Raw genomic sequence first — 19,177 nt, forward strand, 5'->3', positions numbered from 1 at the left:
GCAAGGAAAATAGGGGTGGGTGGAGGCATCCGCGAGCTATCGCGTTCCAGTGGTAGAAGTGCTGTTGACTAAACGAGGAAGCTATCCGATTTTCCGAAAGGGCTAGAATTTCGTGGGGCTAACCAAGTGCACCTATTCCGCTAGGCAAGTCGGGCGCGGGATTAGGGCAGGCATTACGATGCCGTCACGGACAAGGCAAGCAGGCGTGGATTGAAAATCTCGTCGCTTGTTCCGTGGCGACCATTGAAAGAAAGGGGTTAAGCCGGTACCTTTTGGCATAGCACGAACCATGGATGGTGTGCGTGCCGTGGATCTGATGTTCGCGGCCGGCGGCTGCGCTAGTCGCTTAGTGCGACAAACCTGCCAGGGGTCTTGCCGGAGCTTCCGGAGGTAGTAATAGCAAGCAGACCGGAAAGGCAATCTTATCGAGGGCTGAGCCTGCTATGCAGCTCTCCAAGCATAAAGACCATCGGACAGTGTGGCAATAGCAAGTTTCGGGGACCGGCCCTGAGCCCTCTAGAAGAGATTGAACGATATTACGCGGGAAATAGGAAAATCGGCTGTTGGACGTGGACTCCACCCACGCGGGTTCTTTGTTTTCGAGCTACTCGGGCCACTCCCAGCGAAGAGTACCCACCATAGCTCCGATCAGGGCAGTGGTCACAGCAGCTGCATCTACATGCCAATTCCATTGGTTTGCGGCTATTCTAGTAAATCAGAAATTTACTATATTACCTTTTGTATTTACTGTTTCATTTAGTATAATTTCAGTATTATTATCTGAATTCTTACGTAAATTATTAGTAAACTTTAAATATTCTAAGTTAGGTTATAATATACTTAGCATCTTTAATCAAAGATTCTAGGAATAAAGCTTGCTACCGTATGGGTAAAGATCCGCGGTCGGGGCTGCAATCTCGCTCGGGGAGCCCGTTCGTGAAGCAGTGGCGATGGTCACAATGGTGTTTGAGCCAAAATTGGGGGCGAAACTTAAAACAGAGCGATTCTCAAGTGATTCTGTCGATCTCGGAAGTAGAGGGAGTACCAGCCTCCGGCTAAGCTTAGGCTAAACGTGAGTAACATATCCAAGTGATCTGCTCGTGGGCGGAGCATGGTCGTGACCTTCGCGGGCAGGGAGGCATACAACAACGTGGCGAAGGCGATATTCGCACCACGCACCACACTCCGACATCATATATCGTATTCAGACGGCGCTGGGTCCTTGACTTGGATCCCGATGGTCTCGTGAGGTAGCCAGGGAGGAGATGGGGGGCAACGAGATCAAGCACGAAGCCGGTGCCAGACAGGAACGGAGACCGGCTCGGCTCAACGTCTCTCGATCGACGAGGCGGGTCCCCGATATAATGATCGGCACTGATTGTTCGAACGAAGCTCAAATAAGGCTAGCATCGTCCCTTTGTCGCAGACAGGCAGGGTGGGCCGGCGGATCAAATTGTTTCCTCCCCGATCGATGAGTGTGGGGCATTTGGTGATCAGTGGCGTACTTCCCCTGCCAAGACTGATGGGAGTGACTACGGATTGTATAGAGGAAGAGAACTAAATTTTATTTTTGACCGGCTGAATTTGCAGCGGGACTATCTGGCAGCAAGTAGCAAGGTACAGGGTCTTCGCGCTCCCCCCTCACCCCCTCATCCCCTCTCTCCCTTGTAGTTAGTTACCTTGATTTCTCATCCCATCTCGGACATGACACCACGGTGGGCCTTCACTGCGAACGCTTGGGTCGTCCAGCTGGTTTGCGCTCGACCAGACCATCTCTGGCCTGGGAGATCTCATTGACTCTGGTTTCCAACATGGCCACCGTCTCTCGGAGGGTTATCAGCTCATCGGCCCGCTCAGACATGGTCTCCATGCTGTGCTGTATTTGATCGTTCCACTCATTCTGTTTGTAGAACTGGGTCGCAATGGATCTACGGGTTTTGATTAGTTTGAAGGTTCGAGTAGGGTAGATATGGGGTACCCGTCCGCCACGGTCGAGGCGCCACTTACGAAACACGGCCATCGATTCTGAGCAAGTGGTCAGCGGAGCGCGTCCCGAATTAAGATCTATCAGTTGACTTACTCGGTGTATGCTTCCAAAAACGCCCGTGGCAGTTTAATCAAAACTGCATCGGAGCTGGACTGCCCGCCAGTGAGGAAAGGGTAGAGTGCCGCCGCCCAATACTCTTCTTCTCCCGGGCGAGGTCCCTCAACGTCCCCGCCTGGCGGAGTCTGGCCATCGCCTTCACGGACCTGATCTGTGTCTCCATAAGCCTGGCCTGCACAGAACGACTGATCCTCTTCGTAATCCCCATCGCGGTCCTCAGAAGTGGCCCGGTAAGCAGGGACAGTCCAAAGTTCGAGGGCGTCCGAGGACTTCTTGTCACGTAGCTTGGACCACTGCTCCTCATAGCTTGTAAAGGTGTGTTTCGACATTTCTCAGGTCAGTGTTTTGGTCAAAGTGGCCACGTTGGTTCCGACGAATAGTTACAGGCAACGGGAGGGGAGAAGGGAAGAGAAAGTCGAAATATATAGCACAAGACAGACCACACTAGGCAGATAGACATTGCACTTGATTGGCCGGGTAATTCCCCGTATTCTAGAGAGACTAGGCAGTATATGCCGCGTCTGACAAGCTGGGAAGGTACCCCAGGCTCACGACTATCAACCCGACGCACATGGCTATCAACGGATCCTGCGTCTCTCGAATAGTCCTCGGCCCTTCGCAACTTGCCTCGATCATATATCTCCAATAAAAGAGAAGACCGAAATGTGTAACAGACTACGAGCCAGCACGTTATGATGTCAGGGGTGCCGGGTGATTGAATCGTATGTGGTGATAAACGAGCGGGCCTTGAACGTACGGACAGGGATTGTCGCAGCGGTAGGAATTCTGAATTGTATCAATCACGAGTAAAATGGAAGAGAAAATGACGGTATGCCTCGGCTCATTAAGCCACCGAAAGTGAAAATATGACGAAAAGGAATTGATCGGATTAATCGATATCTGATTATTCCACTTGATGCCCTTGTAGAAGGCGTAAACGATGTGGGCAGTATTCTCCACTAAGCCCCTCCACAAGTTACTGGGGTCGTGCCGATCGTGAGCTGCTAAAGTGGATCGGTGGCTTATTTTCGAACTGCCCGGCATTTCCAGACTAGTCTAGTGTTGAATCAATACCGCCGACAAGTGTATTATGCCAATATCTTGACTTCTTTTCCCCTGGTGGGATCCGGGAAGCCCGGATTAATACACCTTTTCGTCCACCCCTTTCAACAATCGCTCTTGTACATAATACCACCACTGGGCATCTTTGGCCCCGAGAAGAGTATTGACTCGTCTCGGGTTGGGAAGTCATCAATATATTCATCTTGAGGGGCTCGCAACCCTAGTGGCAGATAAATCCTCGAGGAACAATGGGCAGAAGTGAGTATATTCCCTGGGCCCCAGAGGAGGAAGCGAGGCTCCTGCCGTTCATGAAACGCCACGGGCATCTCCCCTGGGAAATAATTGGAGAAGAATATGTTCGAGAAACGGGGATCCCGCGCAAAAAACACTCTTTGCGAGGAAAAGTTGGCCAGCTACAGAAAGGACATCGGCGGCAGCGCCCCATCTCGCAGAAAGCGGCGGAGCTGCACTTTGCAGCAGCGCGCCGGGCTGCTCGACAATGGCAGAGGGTCTCAGATCTATTGCCCGCTTCCCCCCCGCCTCTCAGCCTGAAAGAACCTGGTCCCCAATTTCGTCGAATGCTCCAACAGATGCGACAGTTAAGCCTTCAGACTTGTCCTCGGTACGGCGCATCTATCGCAAATGGCATTGACCATTCGCCTCCCCGGGGCGCCCACAGACCAGGTGAGTATGCCCGTCCCTGGTGCTAGAGATCGCTGGACCATATAGTAACTGTCTTGGTCACCACGCAGACAATCGTCTCTCCCGTCAGTGCCGCAGCCGCTCCGCTTATGATTCCCATGGCTTTTGGAAGACTCGCAATTTTATCATTGGCGCATCACGGTTGAAATAACCTGACGCGGAGGTCTAGGACAATGGGCATTGGAGTTACTCGTTCTGCTTAGCAGCCTTTGCGTGGGCACCAATGCCAGTGAATGTATATATAGAACCACTTGAATATAGAAACGTTGGAATTGGGTTTCTCCGTGGGCACACGCGGCCCGGTACTCTCTAACCAAGTAGATTGATCGAGATGATCCCTTTCGGGCCATGTACCTCAGCTATAGACTTTCCAAGAGGATTCTCCGGAAGACTCATATCAAAAGATGATAGAATTAGAGTTATGACGTCAGTAGAATGAAATGTGCTGATTTGATATCGTGAAAATGGTCTATACCATGATCAACCAAATAACACGATACAGTCTTTTATTAAACACCAGCGCACCCTTACAGACTGAACACCTCAAGGCAGTTTGTCAGTAACGCCGCCGCTCGACATCCCAGCCGGGGCGTTCAACAACCCCTTCGATCCAGGGAGTGGGAGTGGGGCTCGGGAAGCCACGTGACCAACTGGGTCTGCAAAGTCTCTCATCATCCTGCTCGTTGAACATACCGGATATGAAGGAGGAGAGAGCCGAAGGAACATGGAACGTCGGTGTCAATGGACGAAATTGGTCAACATTGGCTAGTGTAGCTGCCGCTTTCGTTTGATGGGCGTTGGTACCAAGTGTTGGTTCATGCAGCTAGTCCAATGAGGCAATGCAGATCACCAGAGACGCATAACGGCTCCGCCAAATCTGCGAGTCAGCCAGCGAGCTTGAAGCTTCTTTCTACATACTCGGAGAAACTTGTGAGGATGAATTTCTGCCGTGCCGTCATCTGGGTGGAAATCACAGAGTCCTCCAAGATGTTTCCTCCGTCTCTACGGCTTGTTGCTTAGGCAACAATCAGAAATCGCTACGTTCACTTTCGTTTCAAATGGTCGCTCTGGGTGACAAGGATGTAAAACCGATCACGTCTCCACTGATTACTGTTCGTGTATCTTCAAACCTAGTCATTGCTTACTAAGGCTATACGCGGGTTTTGCCGATGGTCTACGTGCTCTCCGGTGGAGTCGCTCAGAGCTAGATTATAGCCATTGCGGACAAACATGTGAAGTTATTAGTTTTCGGGGTGGCACTATGGGCCCGTAACGGCTCGTCGATCGGCGGGGTCGAATCAAAATCTTTAAATTTCGCTTGCTCATTTGTACAATCCACGCCCTAGCGAGGAAAGCACTAGTCGGGGGACCTCATAGTAATTTCGGGTATGTGTAAGGTCTGCTGTGCCAGCCACTTTCCCCTCGGCCCACACTTTTCGTTCCCCATCCAGACATGTATAAGGTTTACCCGGTATCGAAGATTTTGCCGATTTCTGGACCAAGGAGACCCCTAATTCACTTCAGTTATAAGGATAAGAGAAGTTTACGCTCAATATTGAATTAAATGGCGTAAAGGTAGGCCAGAATTTTTTGATGGTAGGTCGTAAAGAAAGCAAATTGCTGGGGGGTGGCTGCGAGCTGAAAAATTGTGGTCTAGAGTTTAAGTCAGATAATTATTTCTCCAATTTATAGCCAATAACACCCTGTATGCGGATGAAAAAGTATTGTATCAGTCCGGGAACAATTGAAACCTCAGTGCCGGCGCGGGCGAAGCAGTAATAGTCTAGTAGTAGCGAATAACTGACAAATCATGAGTGAATATTGTCGAGCCTAGGTCTCGGAGTAGTTGCTAATTTAGGATGAGACTAGTCGGCCAAATCCTGTTTACTAATTCTAGCCTATATGTTACAACTTCCGTGCTCGGCGTTCGAGAGACTTAAGCGAGTCTGGGTGGTAGTGTAAATTGAAAAGCTGCTCGACCATTTCCCCTTTTCTTTACCTGTGTCCCACTACGCTCTACAAACTTCTTGTGTCCTTGAATCATCAAATCTCAAGTTTATTTCATTACCATTGTTCCGCTTTACGTCACGGGCTCTTCATCTCAAGATGTCCTCCGAAAGAAGAAGCCAGAACACCCACATTCCTTCTTCCTCAGTAGCAGACATTTGCAATCAAATCATCACGCAATATTTCAAGCCTTCGGGGCACACGTTGAGCTATATTGTGGATTTGTTGGAGTCTTATCGAACAGTCTTGGATTCTGACGTGAACTTCGCACAACTCTTTGGAGTTCCGCTTGCCAGTGATAGCAAGGCAGCTGCGCTAAATCTGCTGTTCAGCAAAGAAAAGCCTCAAGTTGTGCGAGTTGGGAAATCGAGTAACCATGATATCAACTGGACTGATGTCTTACGCTCCACCCCCTATGATGCAACGTTGCAGGAGAATGGGAATTATCACGTACAGATTGAAAAAGGAGACGCATTGATCGAGGTGACAAAGGAAGACCATGATTTCATCCTCACCGAGATACCTCGTCAACTTATCAATCCTCATTCGTATCCGGGAGATCTAGCTTTGGAGACCAGTGCTCTCAAGTCCATGATCGACCAATTGACATTTTGGCAAGACTCGGCCTTTCGTTGTGAGTCTTTGACTTATAGTCCTGTTTCTGATGTGAGTTGTAATTACTAACGCCTATTGGCAGTAAACAAGTTAATAAAAGGAAATCTTTCCAAACTGCACGAACAGGTTGGTATTCTGGAAGAGAAAAGCCATGCTTTCAGCTCTCAGGTGTCTTTTCCCTCAGGAAGTTCCAATGTCGACAGGTGCTGTTCCATCACAGCCGCACACATCGAAGGACATGCAATTGCTGCAAAACCCCCCCAAGCCTAACTGTGAGGATATATCACCACATGTATCAATTGTACTTCCCGCTGACCTTTCACAGTAAAAGGTGGTTGCGAACAGTGGTCTGATGATGAGTCTGACAACTTACCGGGATTTTTTAAATCTAATAGCCACCTCTCAAAGGAGGAAATTGTCCAAAAATACTCTTTTTTGACAGGAAAGAACAGAACCTACGGCTCATTACAGACTCGATTGTATAAAATTGGTCGTGGAGATTTGACCCTAAAAAAGAAGGGATCAGTAGCTGAATCTGTTGAGCCCAAACCGACTCCCACCATTGCGGTATCTCCTTCGAGGTCGGGTCTGTTTACGCCCAGGCCATCAAACCCTGCCATCTTATCAAAGGCGAGAGATTTTATATCTGGCTCTGCTCACAAAACTCACCTGTTTAATATAGACCCCCCAATCCAGAATCGCGCGGTCGAGATACAAGAAACATCAATTTCACAAATTCCATTGTTGGGCTCGAGGCTGGATCCAACAGATCATGACCTTCATTCAAATGATTACTCAGTTATGCTGCCACCGGAAGGTTTAAATCCAGACAGCTGGAGACTCAGTGGTGAAAAGAGAAATGAGGTGCGAGACCAGATTGAAACTGAATCTTCGAACGAGGCATCGCCTTCAAGGGTTGAAAGGTCAGCCTACAATAATTTTGACCTGGGTAAATCGCGGGCCCAAACTCCGAATGCTGGATTTGTTCATGAGTCGCAGCAGCCAATTGCAGGTAAGGACCCGCCTGCGCATGATATCTACCGAAGTTCCTATTGCGTACCGAGATCGCTTGTTCCACGACGGCGAAATGAAAAAAAAAGAAAGGAGAGCATGAGTTGACTTTTTTCTCCAAAATTCAGGACAAGGCACACAATGGCCTCATGTGGAGGAAGACTCAGCACCAATTGATGATCGGCAAGCATGTACGACCTCAGAAAACACCCAAGCACCGAATAAGGAAGATTGGGTGATCAGCAACCAAACACGTCAACCAACATCCCCAAGAGCTGCCCTTGAAGCACTGGATCGTAATTTTGAGAGGCGAAGCTCTTCGATGGGCCTATTCGGGGAAGGTTTAGAAACCATAAACCAAAGGGGACAAGCGCACCGCGAAGACTCTCTTGCCTTTCCAATTTTAGAAGCTGAAGGTTGCCAGGTAAATGATGTTCAATCTTCAGTCAATGCAGAAGTTGGGGACAATTATCATTTACTTAACTCGAATTCGGTTATTGCGTCTGCACCGCAACCGCCGAAAAAGCGAAAGCGTGGGTACGCACGCAGAAGCAAGTCTGGCTGTATCACATGCCGTCGCCGAAGAAAAAAGTGTGACGAGAAAAAGCCATCCTGTAGGTGCACCTGATCATATATTTGATTGATTATCAATATTTGCAAGGCTTTTTTATTGATCGATATTAGGTGACAATTGCTTGCGGTCTTGTTACCAGTGTGAAGGGTATAACCAGTTCAATGCCAAATCGCCGACTGGGCACCCAGCAACAGAGCAACACGTAGCATGGGATATCTCAAAGTCGGGAACGACGGACTTGATCGAGCAAAACCCATATCCCCCACTGGCAGGCACAGCGGGTGAAAAAGCCAGGGAGCTTCTGCCACATGATCAAAATCCAGCAAACATTGGATCCGGGCAGTCAACGCAAAATATACCGTCGATTCACAACATTCTTCACGGCATGCTCGGCTTGCCTCCCAGAAATAGCCTACCCACAGAGTGGAAAGAAACAAGAGATTGCATGTCTGGATTTCGTAAGTAAAAGGAATGGATCGACACATGGAAGGAAGCTTTTTACTTTTGGTCAGGTTTCTGGATCGCAAGATATTCTTTATACACATGATTTTGCTTCTGATGCAGCCATTTAGTTTCTGTTTCAAATAGTAACAAGTATATTATCATTATCATTTACTTAGAGTAGTATCGAGTATGCAGTCAATGAATGCCATGTGGTGAAAAAATAAAATCGATCGTTTTCGCCAGAACTTGTTAAAACTGTGTCCTAAATTTAGAAAACGCTGCTACTATACAGAGAAACAAAACTAGCAAAGCTAGTAGGCGTTTTATCATCTGTAGCTTAATCAACAGTACGGATTAATCCGAAGAGTATGGTCCGCGCGAATTGAAACTTTGTATGTTGACAAACGTATCCACGCCATGCAATTAATCACTTCTTTTTTCCCGTTCCGAATGGGACTGACCTTCTAGAGCCATTGCATGAACCCCATTTGATTTTGTTCCTGTCTGCATGTGATTTCCATAGCTTAACACTATATATTTGAGAAAGCACAAACCCTAATTCAGAGATACACAGCAAACCACCGTTTCTGAACCCTGACAGTTCTTTTAATTTACCCTTCAAAATGCATTGTCGCTCTGTGACCTCACTGTCATACTTGCTTCCTCGCCGGTATCACTCTTTGGCAAAGACGTGTCGGCCGGGTTCACCATATGGGAACAGTTCTGAAAATCTTGAATCCCAACTGGTAAGACATTTACTCGCAGTGAAAACCTACTTGCTAATATGTCGAACCCCAAAAGGATCCTTCGCGTAGTATCAGCGCGGAGCAGATGATGCGTTCTTTGTTTGAAGGCTATAATCCTGTCTTTAAACCCCACCGCCTAGGCTATGAGGTGGAAGCTCTTTTGATTCTGGGGCCATCGCAGCGCATGTGCTATTACGAGGGAAAGTTATTCGGTGGATATACTGCATTCTTGCTGGATCGGATTTTGGCAGACTGCTGTAAACCTCCCCATTGGGTGACCCAAAAAACCTGTGAGCCCGCCTTCACAGCGTATCTCAAAACGACTTATCTGCTTCCCATATCACCAACCGCACCTATGTTTCTACGTGCGTGGCCGCACAAGGTTGAGGGCCGAAAGATAGAGCTCAGGGGCTCTGTACAAGTCTCCGGGGTAACTTCTGATCAATGGGTTGATGCAGTTCAAGCAGAGGCCCTCTTCATCAAACCGAAAATTTGATTGGGCTGGGAATGCCTGAAACCTGAAACCCTTCACATTCATCATGTTTGAAATAGGTACCAAGGGAACTGTATTTTTTTTTTTCTTAATTGAAGTACAATTTGATGTGTTTTCCGCGCTTATGATAGACTGTCCCTAGAGTAACACACAGATAATTTATAGGTGCCGTAGTGTTATCCGATCGTAGACGAGTTCGATTCGATTATCTTGAGCAAGTATGGGACTACATATGATGTGAGACTCAAATTGTTGATATGAAGGCTTTTAAGGTTCTTTGCCTATTTTCAGAGTAAAAATATAACAATGAACTGGTGGGCTTGCGATTTTGCATATCTCAGAAGTGGGGGAGGGGAATCACTTAACTTAATGAACAATTGACCAAGTTGCCCCGAACAAGCGACCAGACTTTAAATCCGAAAATTGACGGAAAAGTGCAATTGAGAGATCGATTGACTGCTCATCACATCCATTGCATTTGTCAACAACACGCCCAACTTTCGATATTCCTTTGTATTCTATGGTCACATCTTTTCCACAGTCGGATGGATCCATTATACTTTGCGGTAGCGCGAGTACAAGTTCCGTTTCCCCGTTGTTCGTCGTACCGCATGCACTTGGGGAGGATGGGTCGGTTGTGGTAACGAAAAAAGTTAGGTCACCTTGGGATTCTTTGTTCAAGCGGGCATCGTTCTCCAGTGGGGTAGGTGAAGGTGTCTGAGGACACGCAGTACTATCAAGGACAGAAACATAGGGACTAAGAACTTCACTATGCGTGCGAGTTGGTACCCTGGAGATTGTGGATGATGTAGAAACTGGTAATCGGGTCAAGGTGAGTGTAGTGTGTACTTCGGCAGCTATCCAGGCAGTTTCAGTTTTGGTCGAAAGCATGTCGGAGCAAAATGGAGCGGCATAGGCAGCCCCAATGAACACAGCCCAGATTTTGGCCTTTGAAAGCATCTTTGTGAGACCAGAGAAGGGCACGAGAAGCCATGAAAATGGCATTGGGCATACCTAAGCCCCCGACAAGATACTTCTAGGGTTTTAAGAGGCTAGCGAAACTTTGCATTATTTCCCTTCAGATTCAAATATAAAGGACCAGACTTTCTCCTTTTATTCCACGCTCAAATCCTCGTTTTAACTCGTGCGAGATGGCTTCTGTTTGATATTTGAAGTTGCTGGCCATCCAGGCAAAAAAAGTTGATGTCATTGCCTCACTTTTCTTGACACAATTTGGAGACATTTGACTGCCTCAAAAAGTGGTTGAATATACTGAACTAGGCAAATGTCCTCTGATACAGTACCTTTAGGCGCATCCATTTTTATCCACTTTCTAATCTCTCAATTCTGTGCTTGTAAAACGAAAGACTCAAATTCACCCCGAAATACTTTTTGCCGATCAGGAAGACCCTGTACAGTATTGTTGGTGTTCGATAATCAATTTTTCAAATATAGCTCTTGGGAGGTCCTTTCATGTAATTAATTATTGGGGGTGCCCTGAGGTTCTTTGATTGATTCTATATTTTAGCACTAATTTTAACCTTCTGACAACATTCATCTTAGAGTACACTCGCTTTATTGCTTTGCTTGCGTCAATATCGGTTGAATCACACATCTGACTTTGAAAATTGGGTTGTAAATTTAGCCCAACTTGTTTTAGAAGACGAATTGATAGGAAAGGGTGGGACAAGAGTAGATAGGGCGGAATGAAGATCATTTGATACAGTGGCATGATTATGGACTCTGGCCATAATTCAAGTAATACTGCATTTCCTTCAAATACTCTTGATGGCTACCAATAGCCTGCGGATACGGATTATGTGTGTTTAATTATATTTTTCTATCCGAATCACAGTACCAAGGTTTCCCATGGACTGGGCCGGGTCCTCTGCCTCCCACGGCCCAGGCAGACAACCTCTTTCTGTGCCTGTCGGCCCTTCTCCTGCCAGAAGGAATTACCTGGGAAGAGTTCCGACTTTCGCGGCACAACCAGCTTAGGGATGACTTCTTCGAAGAATGCCCTTCCTTCGTGGCACGGACCAAGACCTCCATGTTGAGCCTCTCCGGCTGCGCAGACAGACATTCGACCTCATGGCTCAGTCATGTATTGCGGTCGAGGCTACTCATTTCAAACTGTCTAATTGGCCGCGTCTAGATCCTAGACCATATACGCAGCATTCAGAGCTACTCCTGCGGTCTTCTATGCCTACCATGCCCTGCTTAGACCCGGTATTCTTAATTCTTCGTCAACAACATATGCGGCAACTTTTCGTAGAACGCGGTGGCCCGCGAAAAGACAGTGGAATTGTTCTATATGGAGATTGCTACAGAGCTTTGAGATGAGCACATCGAGACCCAGAGAAATTACTTGATCTATAGGGACCAGATGATCCTCGCTCCGGGACTGTGAGTTGTCTCTTTTATACCAGAGAGTAGATAGACTTGGAGACAGCCTCAACCATGGCAGAAACGTTGAAGTCTGATATGCAGTCGGCCAGCTGTTTCCCTTCTGCCTCTAGATAGGGGTTTATGTATTAGGTATTCCTTGTCTATATATTGATGCCCGGATGCAATATCGGGCAGCTACGCAACTGCTAGGATTATTTTCTCAATTCGCAGGGTTGCGTATGCAGGCGTCTGCTGAATATATATAAATACGCTGTCGTTACATGTACCAAATAGGATTATTCATTATGCGTAATGAGTTTCCGGATAGACGGTACGACAAGCCAAATGAATGTGTGGATAAACAGTTGAATAATTATTATTGAAAGAGTGATGCAGCAGAGAAAAGGTAATAGAAGCAACTGGCCAAGTGAATGAGCACAATCGGTAATGGATATATCTGTCTACTTCCAGCCCGCAGAAACGATTTAACAAGAATTGCGGCGACGTTGTCCTCGAATTATGCTTGATCGAGCTTCAGTCGCATTCTCTAATCCCTTCTGTAGCAGACGAAGACGTGCTTTGCCCCATTTGCGATCCGGATTCGGGAATCCTGGTTTCCTGTAGGCCCGCGTGGTGCGCGGTCCAATTCGACGAGGATTAGGGTTGGAGCGTTGTATTTGGGATGCAGGTTTTCCACAAAGAAAGCCAATGTCAACCCTCTCATGAACCGTTTTGGCTCTCTGCATTTCATCGCACCCATAATTCCTTTCTGCCTCACTCTCAGTCTTTTCAGAGCCATGCTCGCTCTCATCATATTGTTCAAGATTTACCCTCACACTGCTGCTGAAAGAATCAGTTAGTGATCGTTTTTATATCTTTGATACTACGTACAGGGCTTACAAGAGTAGCCTTACCTGTCCAGTAGAGCAGATCGATTCATCGTTCTCGAATGGTGGCTGAAGAGCGCACGTTCCAGGCAACCTTGCGGCATGGGATTTTGATGAGTGTTGTTCATAACAAAGTCGTGGGAAAGCGTTTGCTCTGCTGGAGACCCAGATGCTGTTGTCAGCCCCACATAATGATCTTGCTCGTTAGGATGCCGCAACATGCTCAGGTCAACTAAGTCGCCCATCGGGGTTCTCGGGTGGGTTTTCGTGGCCGATGGTCTGCATAGCAATCGTCTCGGGACTATGAGAAATAATGTCTCGACCACCAGCGACCCTTTTATGTTCTTCTGCGTAGGCACAGCTCCATTCAACGCAACGGTCCTGCTGGCATCGTTCATGGACCAGCTGGTCCACCTGCAAACGCAGCTGGGTGGACAGGGCCCAATACTGCTTGGCCGCGGAAATCTTAAAAGCCCGTGTGTATATCATACGATACAATTCAACCTGGGTGAAATCTATACGACTTCGCTCAACACGGTACCATGTCGGTCGATGTCCAGGTAGAGGATTTGCTTTGAAAAAGAGATACCCTTCGTACACATTTTGAGAATGGGGTTGATCCATAGCTGGGGTGGAAAAGGCTGAATAGGTTCAGGGAGTGATCGTAGTTCCAGATTCTTTGGGAATGCTGAAAACATCCAAGAAGGCCCCATCCGCCAATGAGTCCTTCTTATAACTTACTCTTTCGATTCCAAAAGATTGGGTCCTCATTCAGGGGTAAACCTGGGTAAAATGACGCTATTTCTGACGACGCTTAGTGATTGACCATTGGAATCCTCAAACTTAACTCCGCTGAGACAAGCTCGAAAGATACCAGGCGCGATTGGAAACAGTCCATCACCTAAGCGAGCTAAGACCATGCTCGCCAATGCATGCGGACAAATGCTAGGAGGACGAACGTTAGTGCGAAAGAACACTCTAAGGCAACATGGGAAAAGTCGACATATTTTCTCATCTCTGAGGAGGGGAAGGGAAAGTTTCAGTTTCATGCTCTGGAGATTCTAACTAGAAAGACAGGCCCAGCCCCTTTTCAAAAATACTCTAGTAGTTTGCTCGCTCCTTGAAGCCAAATCCCTATCACTAACAGGGCTTGTCCATAGAATGACCGCAAAAAGTAAAAGCCTGCCTTGGTGCGAAAATACTCAGAGGAAGAGAACGGTGGGTTTTCCAACGTGATCCCGTAGAATATGCATCCACCTTTCCTACGACGTTAGTCTTTCAAATCCGTCATAATTAATATGGGGACTCCCCCGGGACCATGAGCCCAGTCTGGAACCAATTCTAATGGCAATGACGCCTGTAGATGTGGGATATAGCGCGTGGGATGTTGTCGATATGTGTAGCGTAGACTTTACATTGTCAGAAGGGACAGAGAAGGGTTTGGTTGGGAATGCTGTAGCCCATCGTATACCTTGAAGTCAATAAAATAGTTCACACTTCCGGAACCTATAGAAGAGGCTTGTAGCACCCGGGCTATATCTCTCGGACCTGAAGCCCATCAGCCACTATCTACTTACCTGGGCGAGAACTGGGACCCGATGATGCCGTATACACTCCATTGTATAAGTCTTTCCAATACTGGACCATAATCGGATGGACCCAATGGTGTATGATGGAAGACGATGTCATCCTCACGATGTGTGTCGACACTGCGTTGGTTCCTAGGGTACTGCAAGTGGCATTCTAAGGGCTCTAATCACATACGGCAGGAACGTGTACGTTCTAAACACCCAGGTAGGTATAAATAGTCGCATCAATTGGGCTGTTGCTCTTTTTGTAAAATCGCCGGCCAGAGAACGATTCTGGAACCCGGTTGGAATATTGGAGCGGACGTCGTGGCATGCTGGGAGGGGCGAGGCTCTTCTAATCACTTTGCAAGATGATATAGTTAGCATGTATTTTCTTTCAGGATGGTCAAATTCGTCGTGGATTTGGGTGAATAGGCCCAAACCACGGAACCCCTTTACCAACATCTGAACGCCATAGATCTTCTAGAAACACCTGGCACCGAAGCTCCCACCAACATAATCAAAAGATAAACGCTGCCAAGGGGCCGAGAAATGCGAGGAAAGACTTGGTCTACAAGTCAATCCCATTCCAACTGCTCCCTTCCCCCGCAGATGGAAGGCTTCGGTTGCAACATCATCCTCAGCTCTTTGATCACTGGGCCCTCCAGTCGGTACATATTGTCGAGATAGCTCGGGGGAAGGATAAAGGTTGACTTGCTGGAAAGCAATCAATTTACTGTATAGGCTGTTCTATAGATCACGATCGCAGATGGTGCCGTAATGAATGGTGGTGAAACCAGGCAGGAACCTGGTAGTCGAGACTGTCGATCACATAACGCGATGAAGAGGATTATTCACCTTGCACAACAATTCGATTGTAAGATACTTGTATATGGGGGGGAACCTCAGGCCGGGGGTTGCTGGTTTGGATGGCAGTTGGTACAGCGTAGGAAAGTAATTTGAAGTTGTGTGTTGTAATGGAGAGAAGCTCTTAGTAGACGAGACGGCTGTTCCACTCCCTTCCTGCCCAGCATTTCTTCCACGAGTACCCCATTGCACCCGATGATCTTTTCAACTCACACCATCTTCACCTCTCAATGCCCGACATCTACAACGAGGACGCCTGCCTGGCCCATGAACACAGATCTCATCGAGAATGTTAATCCAGGCCATTGGCAAAGCGCCGGAGACGTTCAACGGGCTCCCTAATCCACCAGCAACGGTAACGGCCAGTAGACTTGATTCAGGCATAATACGTCAAATGCAAGCTTCGAATTCAGTTACAAAATCAGCTAATAGCTCTTTAATTTCTTAGTTCTGTCCGTTCCACAAGCCACGCCGAGCTCCCCTGTCCTTACTCATTCTGACGATCGAGTCCAAGCGTGACACGAGGTGCAAAAGATGAAGATCCAAGGCCTTGTCACCGACACCGTTTGGATATTTTGGTTACAAACGACATAAAAGAAGAGCACCGTGTCGCTGTCTTCCAGTCCCACCGATTAGTTCGATTCCGACGGCTGACCTTCGTCAGGGCCTGATGGAAATGGAACGACAATCCCACCAGCAAATTGGAATCATGGCCGAATATCTTCAACCTCACCAAGGTCAAGGGTAGACAGGGCACACATGGTCTTGATGCCTGGTGTCGGATTACTCTTTCCCATTCTACGCATATGTTGACACCGAGGGCAGTGACCGGCCAACCATAACCGCCAGAGAACCGTCTAGACATCCCCAATTATACCTCCTTGCCATACAGGATTACCTTCGCTACGTATCTTTACTTCGAGCCTACCATCAACCAACCTCCGAGGCCAATAAGCCATGTACCGACCAACTGATCTAAGAATGACAACGCGGAGGAAAGAATAAGAAGAGATATGTCCATAGACCATCAAGGTTAGGCTGCGAACTAGCTAGGGAAGAAGATATCACAACATCCTCAATCAGCTATGGACAGGCTTCGGATATAATGTTGATAGGGTGTCCATGCGAGCTTGTCTCCAACCCCATCTTGGCGAATATGCGACATGTCAACGAGAAGGCGACCTAGCTAGCCGGGACTTTGGAAATGTTGCTTGATCTGATACAGATCATTGAGCTCGCTGGATGAAATGCTACCCAGATTGTTCTGGTAATATTTCAAAGCGACTTCTGCAGCGTACTGAGCCTCCTCTCTTGAGGGTATGAAAGACTGCACGGGGCGCTGGGCTGGTATGTCGGGTGCAGCCTGGCTGGTTGGTCGTGTTTCCACACACTTCGAACCATGCGAGGGTTCGTCTGGTCTACCAGCGAATTGGCCGTTAGATCCAACTCGGAGGGAACTGTTGCTTTCGCACGGGTTGTTTGACATAGTCCTAACGTGGCACATTAGCAAGAGCCAATAAGCATGATACAATGGAAGCATTACCGTATTTCCGAATTGGCGAACGGTGTCACGTTCATGTCATTAGGCATACTGTTTGGTTCTGGTTGAGGTATTATTTATTTGACAATGAATCCGCGCTGAAATAGAAAGAATCAGGGTTCTCATAGTGGTAAATTGTACAGTAGCATCAACAATGCATGAGTCCAAGCCTTGCTGGAAAGGACTTGCCGAGTCAGCCTTCTAAATTCTCTCAAGAACATGCTGACCGTACAGCTGTTACCCGTTTAAATTTAGAGCGATAGCTCAAAACTCTTTAAGCGAGACCCTCGATGCCAGAGTCAACCGGGTACTCGGAGCTATCAAGATTCCCTAGGAGCAGCCAATCCAGGCAATGCTCTATATTGACTCTCTGTGAACAAAGACAGGGTTAGTTCCGTCAGATACTGACGTACCTTCACAATGTTTGCATGTCCTCCGCGTATTCTCTAGCATGGGTGGCTCCTGGGAGTGTATGTGGAGGTAAGGCTATATCACTTGAATGGTAGGTGAGTTCAGTCTACTCAGAATGGGCCCTTGTATTGGGATTGTCCACGGTGGAGCCGAGGGCAATACATATCCACGAGGACGCCATCGATATAACATGGGCCATACGCTAAGATTGATCCAGACTTGAACCAGCCAGATATAGCGAGTTGCCTCAAATTCTACCGGTATATTATGGCAAGGACACTGCCGATCATCCGGATTACAGGAGAGACAGAAGCAAGTAAACCAAAGGTCTCTTGGTTTTGACCGGAACGACTACTTTGGGCTTTTAATAGAAGTGTTTTTAATAAGAAGGTGCATCGACGAAGTTTGAATTGAGAATTCCGAAGGTCTGTCACGAGAAGGCCTCCCAAAGAAAGGCCAGCAAATTCTCACAAGGTGCACACCCCCCGAGAAACCCCACCGAGCCTGCAAGCCCCGAAATGCCCTGTGGTCCCTCTTGCCAAGCAAGAATTTTCGAAACTTGCTTGTCAAGGCAATCTGACCAGAGCAAGACTGCGAGGTCAGAAAATTACCACGGTTTTGACGATAAGTGTAATACAGCCAGCCCCACATCCACATGTATCTTTGATTTTTCAGGGCAACAACTCTCGTCGTCGGTAATCTATATGCCATTACCGCACCTTGCGTCAGTGCGCTATTGGCTTCAGGAGGCATTGTTCTGTTCAATTTCCGCCGCAACAAGTTGGTGGGTTTATATAGCTACACCTCCTTTCATTTCCTCTCATTTTCTTCAATACTAATAACTACACTCAGAATTATACTCAGAAGAGAAACTCAACTGCACGGACACCTTCATACTCGCCACTCGACGATGGAACGAAACGCAGGGGAATTCATGCATGCGATTCCACAAACTTCTCGAAATACCATCGCCTATCTTGTCGAGATGATCATGGTCAATGTCGACTTCTATGAGCTCACCGACCTTTTCTTGAGCACGCTCACAGTCACGGAAGTCTCCCTAGTTGCGCATCTGCTTGGAATTTCGAACAAATTTCTCGACTTTGAGAAATATATGAACCCCTTAAGAGAGATCGACCCCACTATGCGGCTCATGGATACTGTTGTTCAAGAACGTTGTCGAGTGCTTATTCTCGGTGATGGTGTCCCGGCCCTGGTGGAAATGATTCGATCTCCCGCAAGCTTTTGGGCTCGGCATCTGGAAAAGAATTCACGGAATCTACATGTACACCAGATCTGCATTGTCAGCATAAAACCATCCATGCAAGGTCACATGCGCTTGGTAGAATTATGGTACGCGAACAGAGATGTAACAGAAGTGGGGGTGAATGATAGAGGTCTAGATCGAAACGTGCTAGTCCCTACATGTGACGACTGGCAAGAATGGACGATGTGTTCAATCGGTGGAACTTGCTTCGCAATGAAGTGGGAGGACATTTACGAAAACGCCAGCAACAGCTCTGTTCTTCCCTATGTTGAGATAGCAAAAGCTTCCTACACCTTGAATCACTCAGAATTATGCAAAACTATGGCGATAAAGACGGACACCTTCATGCACAATAGCCAATTGGTACTGTGGAAAAGGAACTACTGTCTGCCCCCGAACTACCATTTCACTGGAAGGACACATATGGAGGGAGGCGTGTTTATGGATGAGATCGCGTATGCATTTATATTTTGAGTGGACTGAGAGGACAG

General features: G+C 47.5%; 9 protein-coding genes across 9 annotated transcripts; 4 read left to right on the forward strand and 5 right to left on the reverse strand.

The window, feature by feature from the left end:
• Positions 1-1,723: 1,723 nt before the first annotated feature.
• N7469_001947 (uncharacterized protein) lies at positions 1,724-2,433 on the reverse strand (the record flags this gene model as incomplete). Its single annotated transcript, XM_056640867.1, has 3 exons — positions 1,724-1,928; positions 2,008-2,025; positions 2,081-2,433. The coding sequence occupies 3 exons, from the start codon at positions 2,431-2,433 to the stop codon at positions 1,724-1,726; spliced, it is 576 nt and encodes a 191-aa protein (XP_056503361.1).
• A 981-nt stretch (positions 2,434-3,414) lies between these two features.
• On the forward strand, positions 3,415-4,014 carry N7469_001948 (uncharacterized protein; the record flags this gene model as incomplete). Its single annotated transcript, XM_056640868.1, has 2 exons — positions 3,415-3,850; positions 3,896-4,014. The coding sequence occupies 2 exons, from the start codon at positions 3,415-3,417 to the stop codon at positions 4,012-4,014; spliced, it is 555 nt and encodes a 184-aa protein (XP_056503362.1).
• Positions 4,015-5,974: 1,960 nt separating this feature from the next.
• On the forward strand, positions 5,975-6,760 carry N7469_001949 (uncharacterized protein; the record flags this gene model as incomplete). Its single annotated transcript, XM_056640869.1, has 2 exons — positions 5,975-6,509; positions 6,573-6,760. The coding sequence occupies 2 exons, from the start codon at positions 5,975-5,977 to the stop codon at positions 6,758-6,760; spliced, it is 723 nt and encodes a 240-aa protein (XP_056503363.1).
• A 2,382-nt stretch (positions 6,761-9,142) lies between these two features.
• N7469_001950 (hotdog fold domain-containing protein) lies at positions 9,143-9,761 on the forward strand (the record flags this gene model as incomplete). The annotated part of the gene is made up of 2 exons (XM_056640870.1): positions 9,143-9,265; positions 9,321-9,761. The coding sequence occupies 2 exons, from the start codon at positions 9,143-9,145 to the stop codon at positions 9,759-9,761; spliced, it is 564 nt and encodes a 187-aa protein (XP_056503364.1).
• A 363-nt stretch (positions 9,762-10,124) lies between these two features.
• N7469_001951 (RlpA-like double-psi beta-barrel domain-containing protein) lies at positions 10,125-10,718 on the reverse strand (the record flags this gene model as incomplete). Its single annotated transcript, XM_056640871.1, has 1 exon — positions 10,125-10,718. One exon carries the CDS (start codon positions 10,716-10,718, stop codon positions 10,125-10,127), a length of 594 nt encoding a protein of 197 aa, XP_056503365.1.
• Positions 10,719-12,631: 1,913 nt separating this feature from the next.
• N7469_001952 (uncharacterized protein) lies at positions 12,632-13,254 on the reverse strand (the record flags this gene model as incomplete). The annotated part of the gene is made up of 2 exons (XM_056640872.1): positions 12,632-12,989; positions 13,061-13,254. 2 exons carry the CDS (start codon positions 13,252-13,254, stop codon positions 12,632-12,634), a joined length of 552 nt encoding a protein of 183 aa, XP_056503366.1.
• A 7-nt stretch (positions 13,255-13,261) lies between these two features.
• On the reverse strand, positions 13,262-13,657 carry N7469_001953 (uncharacterized protein; the record flags this gene model as incomplete). Its single annotated transcript, XM_056640873.1, has 1 exon — positions 13,262-13,657. The coding sequence occupies one exon, from the start codon at positions 13,655-13,657 to the stop codon at positions 13,262-13,264; it is 396 nt and encodes a 131-aa protein (XP_056503367.1).
• Positions 13,658-16,654: 2,997 nt separating this feature from the next.
• N7469_001954 (uncharacterized protein) lies at positions 16,655-17,058 on the reverse strand (the record flags this gene model as incomplete). Its single annotated transcript, XM_056640874.1, has 2 exons — positions 16,655-16,925; positions 17,012-17,058. 2 exons carry the CDS (start codon positions 17,056-17,058, stop codon positions 16,655-16,657), a joined length of 318 nt encoding a protein of 105 aa, XP_056503368.1.
• A 1,271-nt stretch (positions 17,059-18,329) lies between these two features.
• On the forward strand, positions 18,330-19,160 carry N7469_001955 (uncharacterized protein; the record flags this gene model as incomplete). Its single annotated transcript, XM_056640875.1, has 1 exon — positions 18,330-19,160. One exon carries the CDS (start codon positions 18,330-18,332, stop codon positions 19,158-19,160), a length of 831 nt encoding a protein of 276 aa, XP_056503369.1.
• Between the last annotated feature and the right edge of the window lie 17 nt (positions 19,161-19,177).

This window comes from Penicillium citrinum (genome assembly GCF_028827155.1).
Source record: "Penicillium citrinum strain IBT 23319 chromosome Unknown utg000002l:1.0-3833315.0:1.0-3834789.0, whole genome shotgun sequence".
Lineage (NCBI taxonomy): Eukaryota > Fungi > Ascomycota > Eurotiomycetes > Eurotiales > Aspergillaceae > Penicillium > Penicillium citrinum.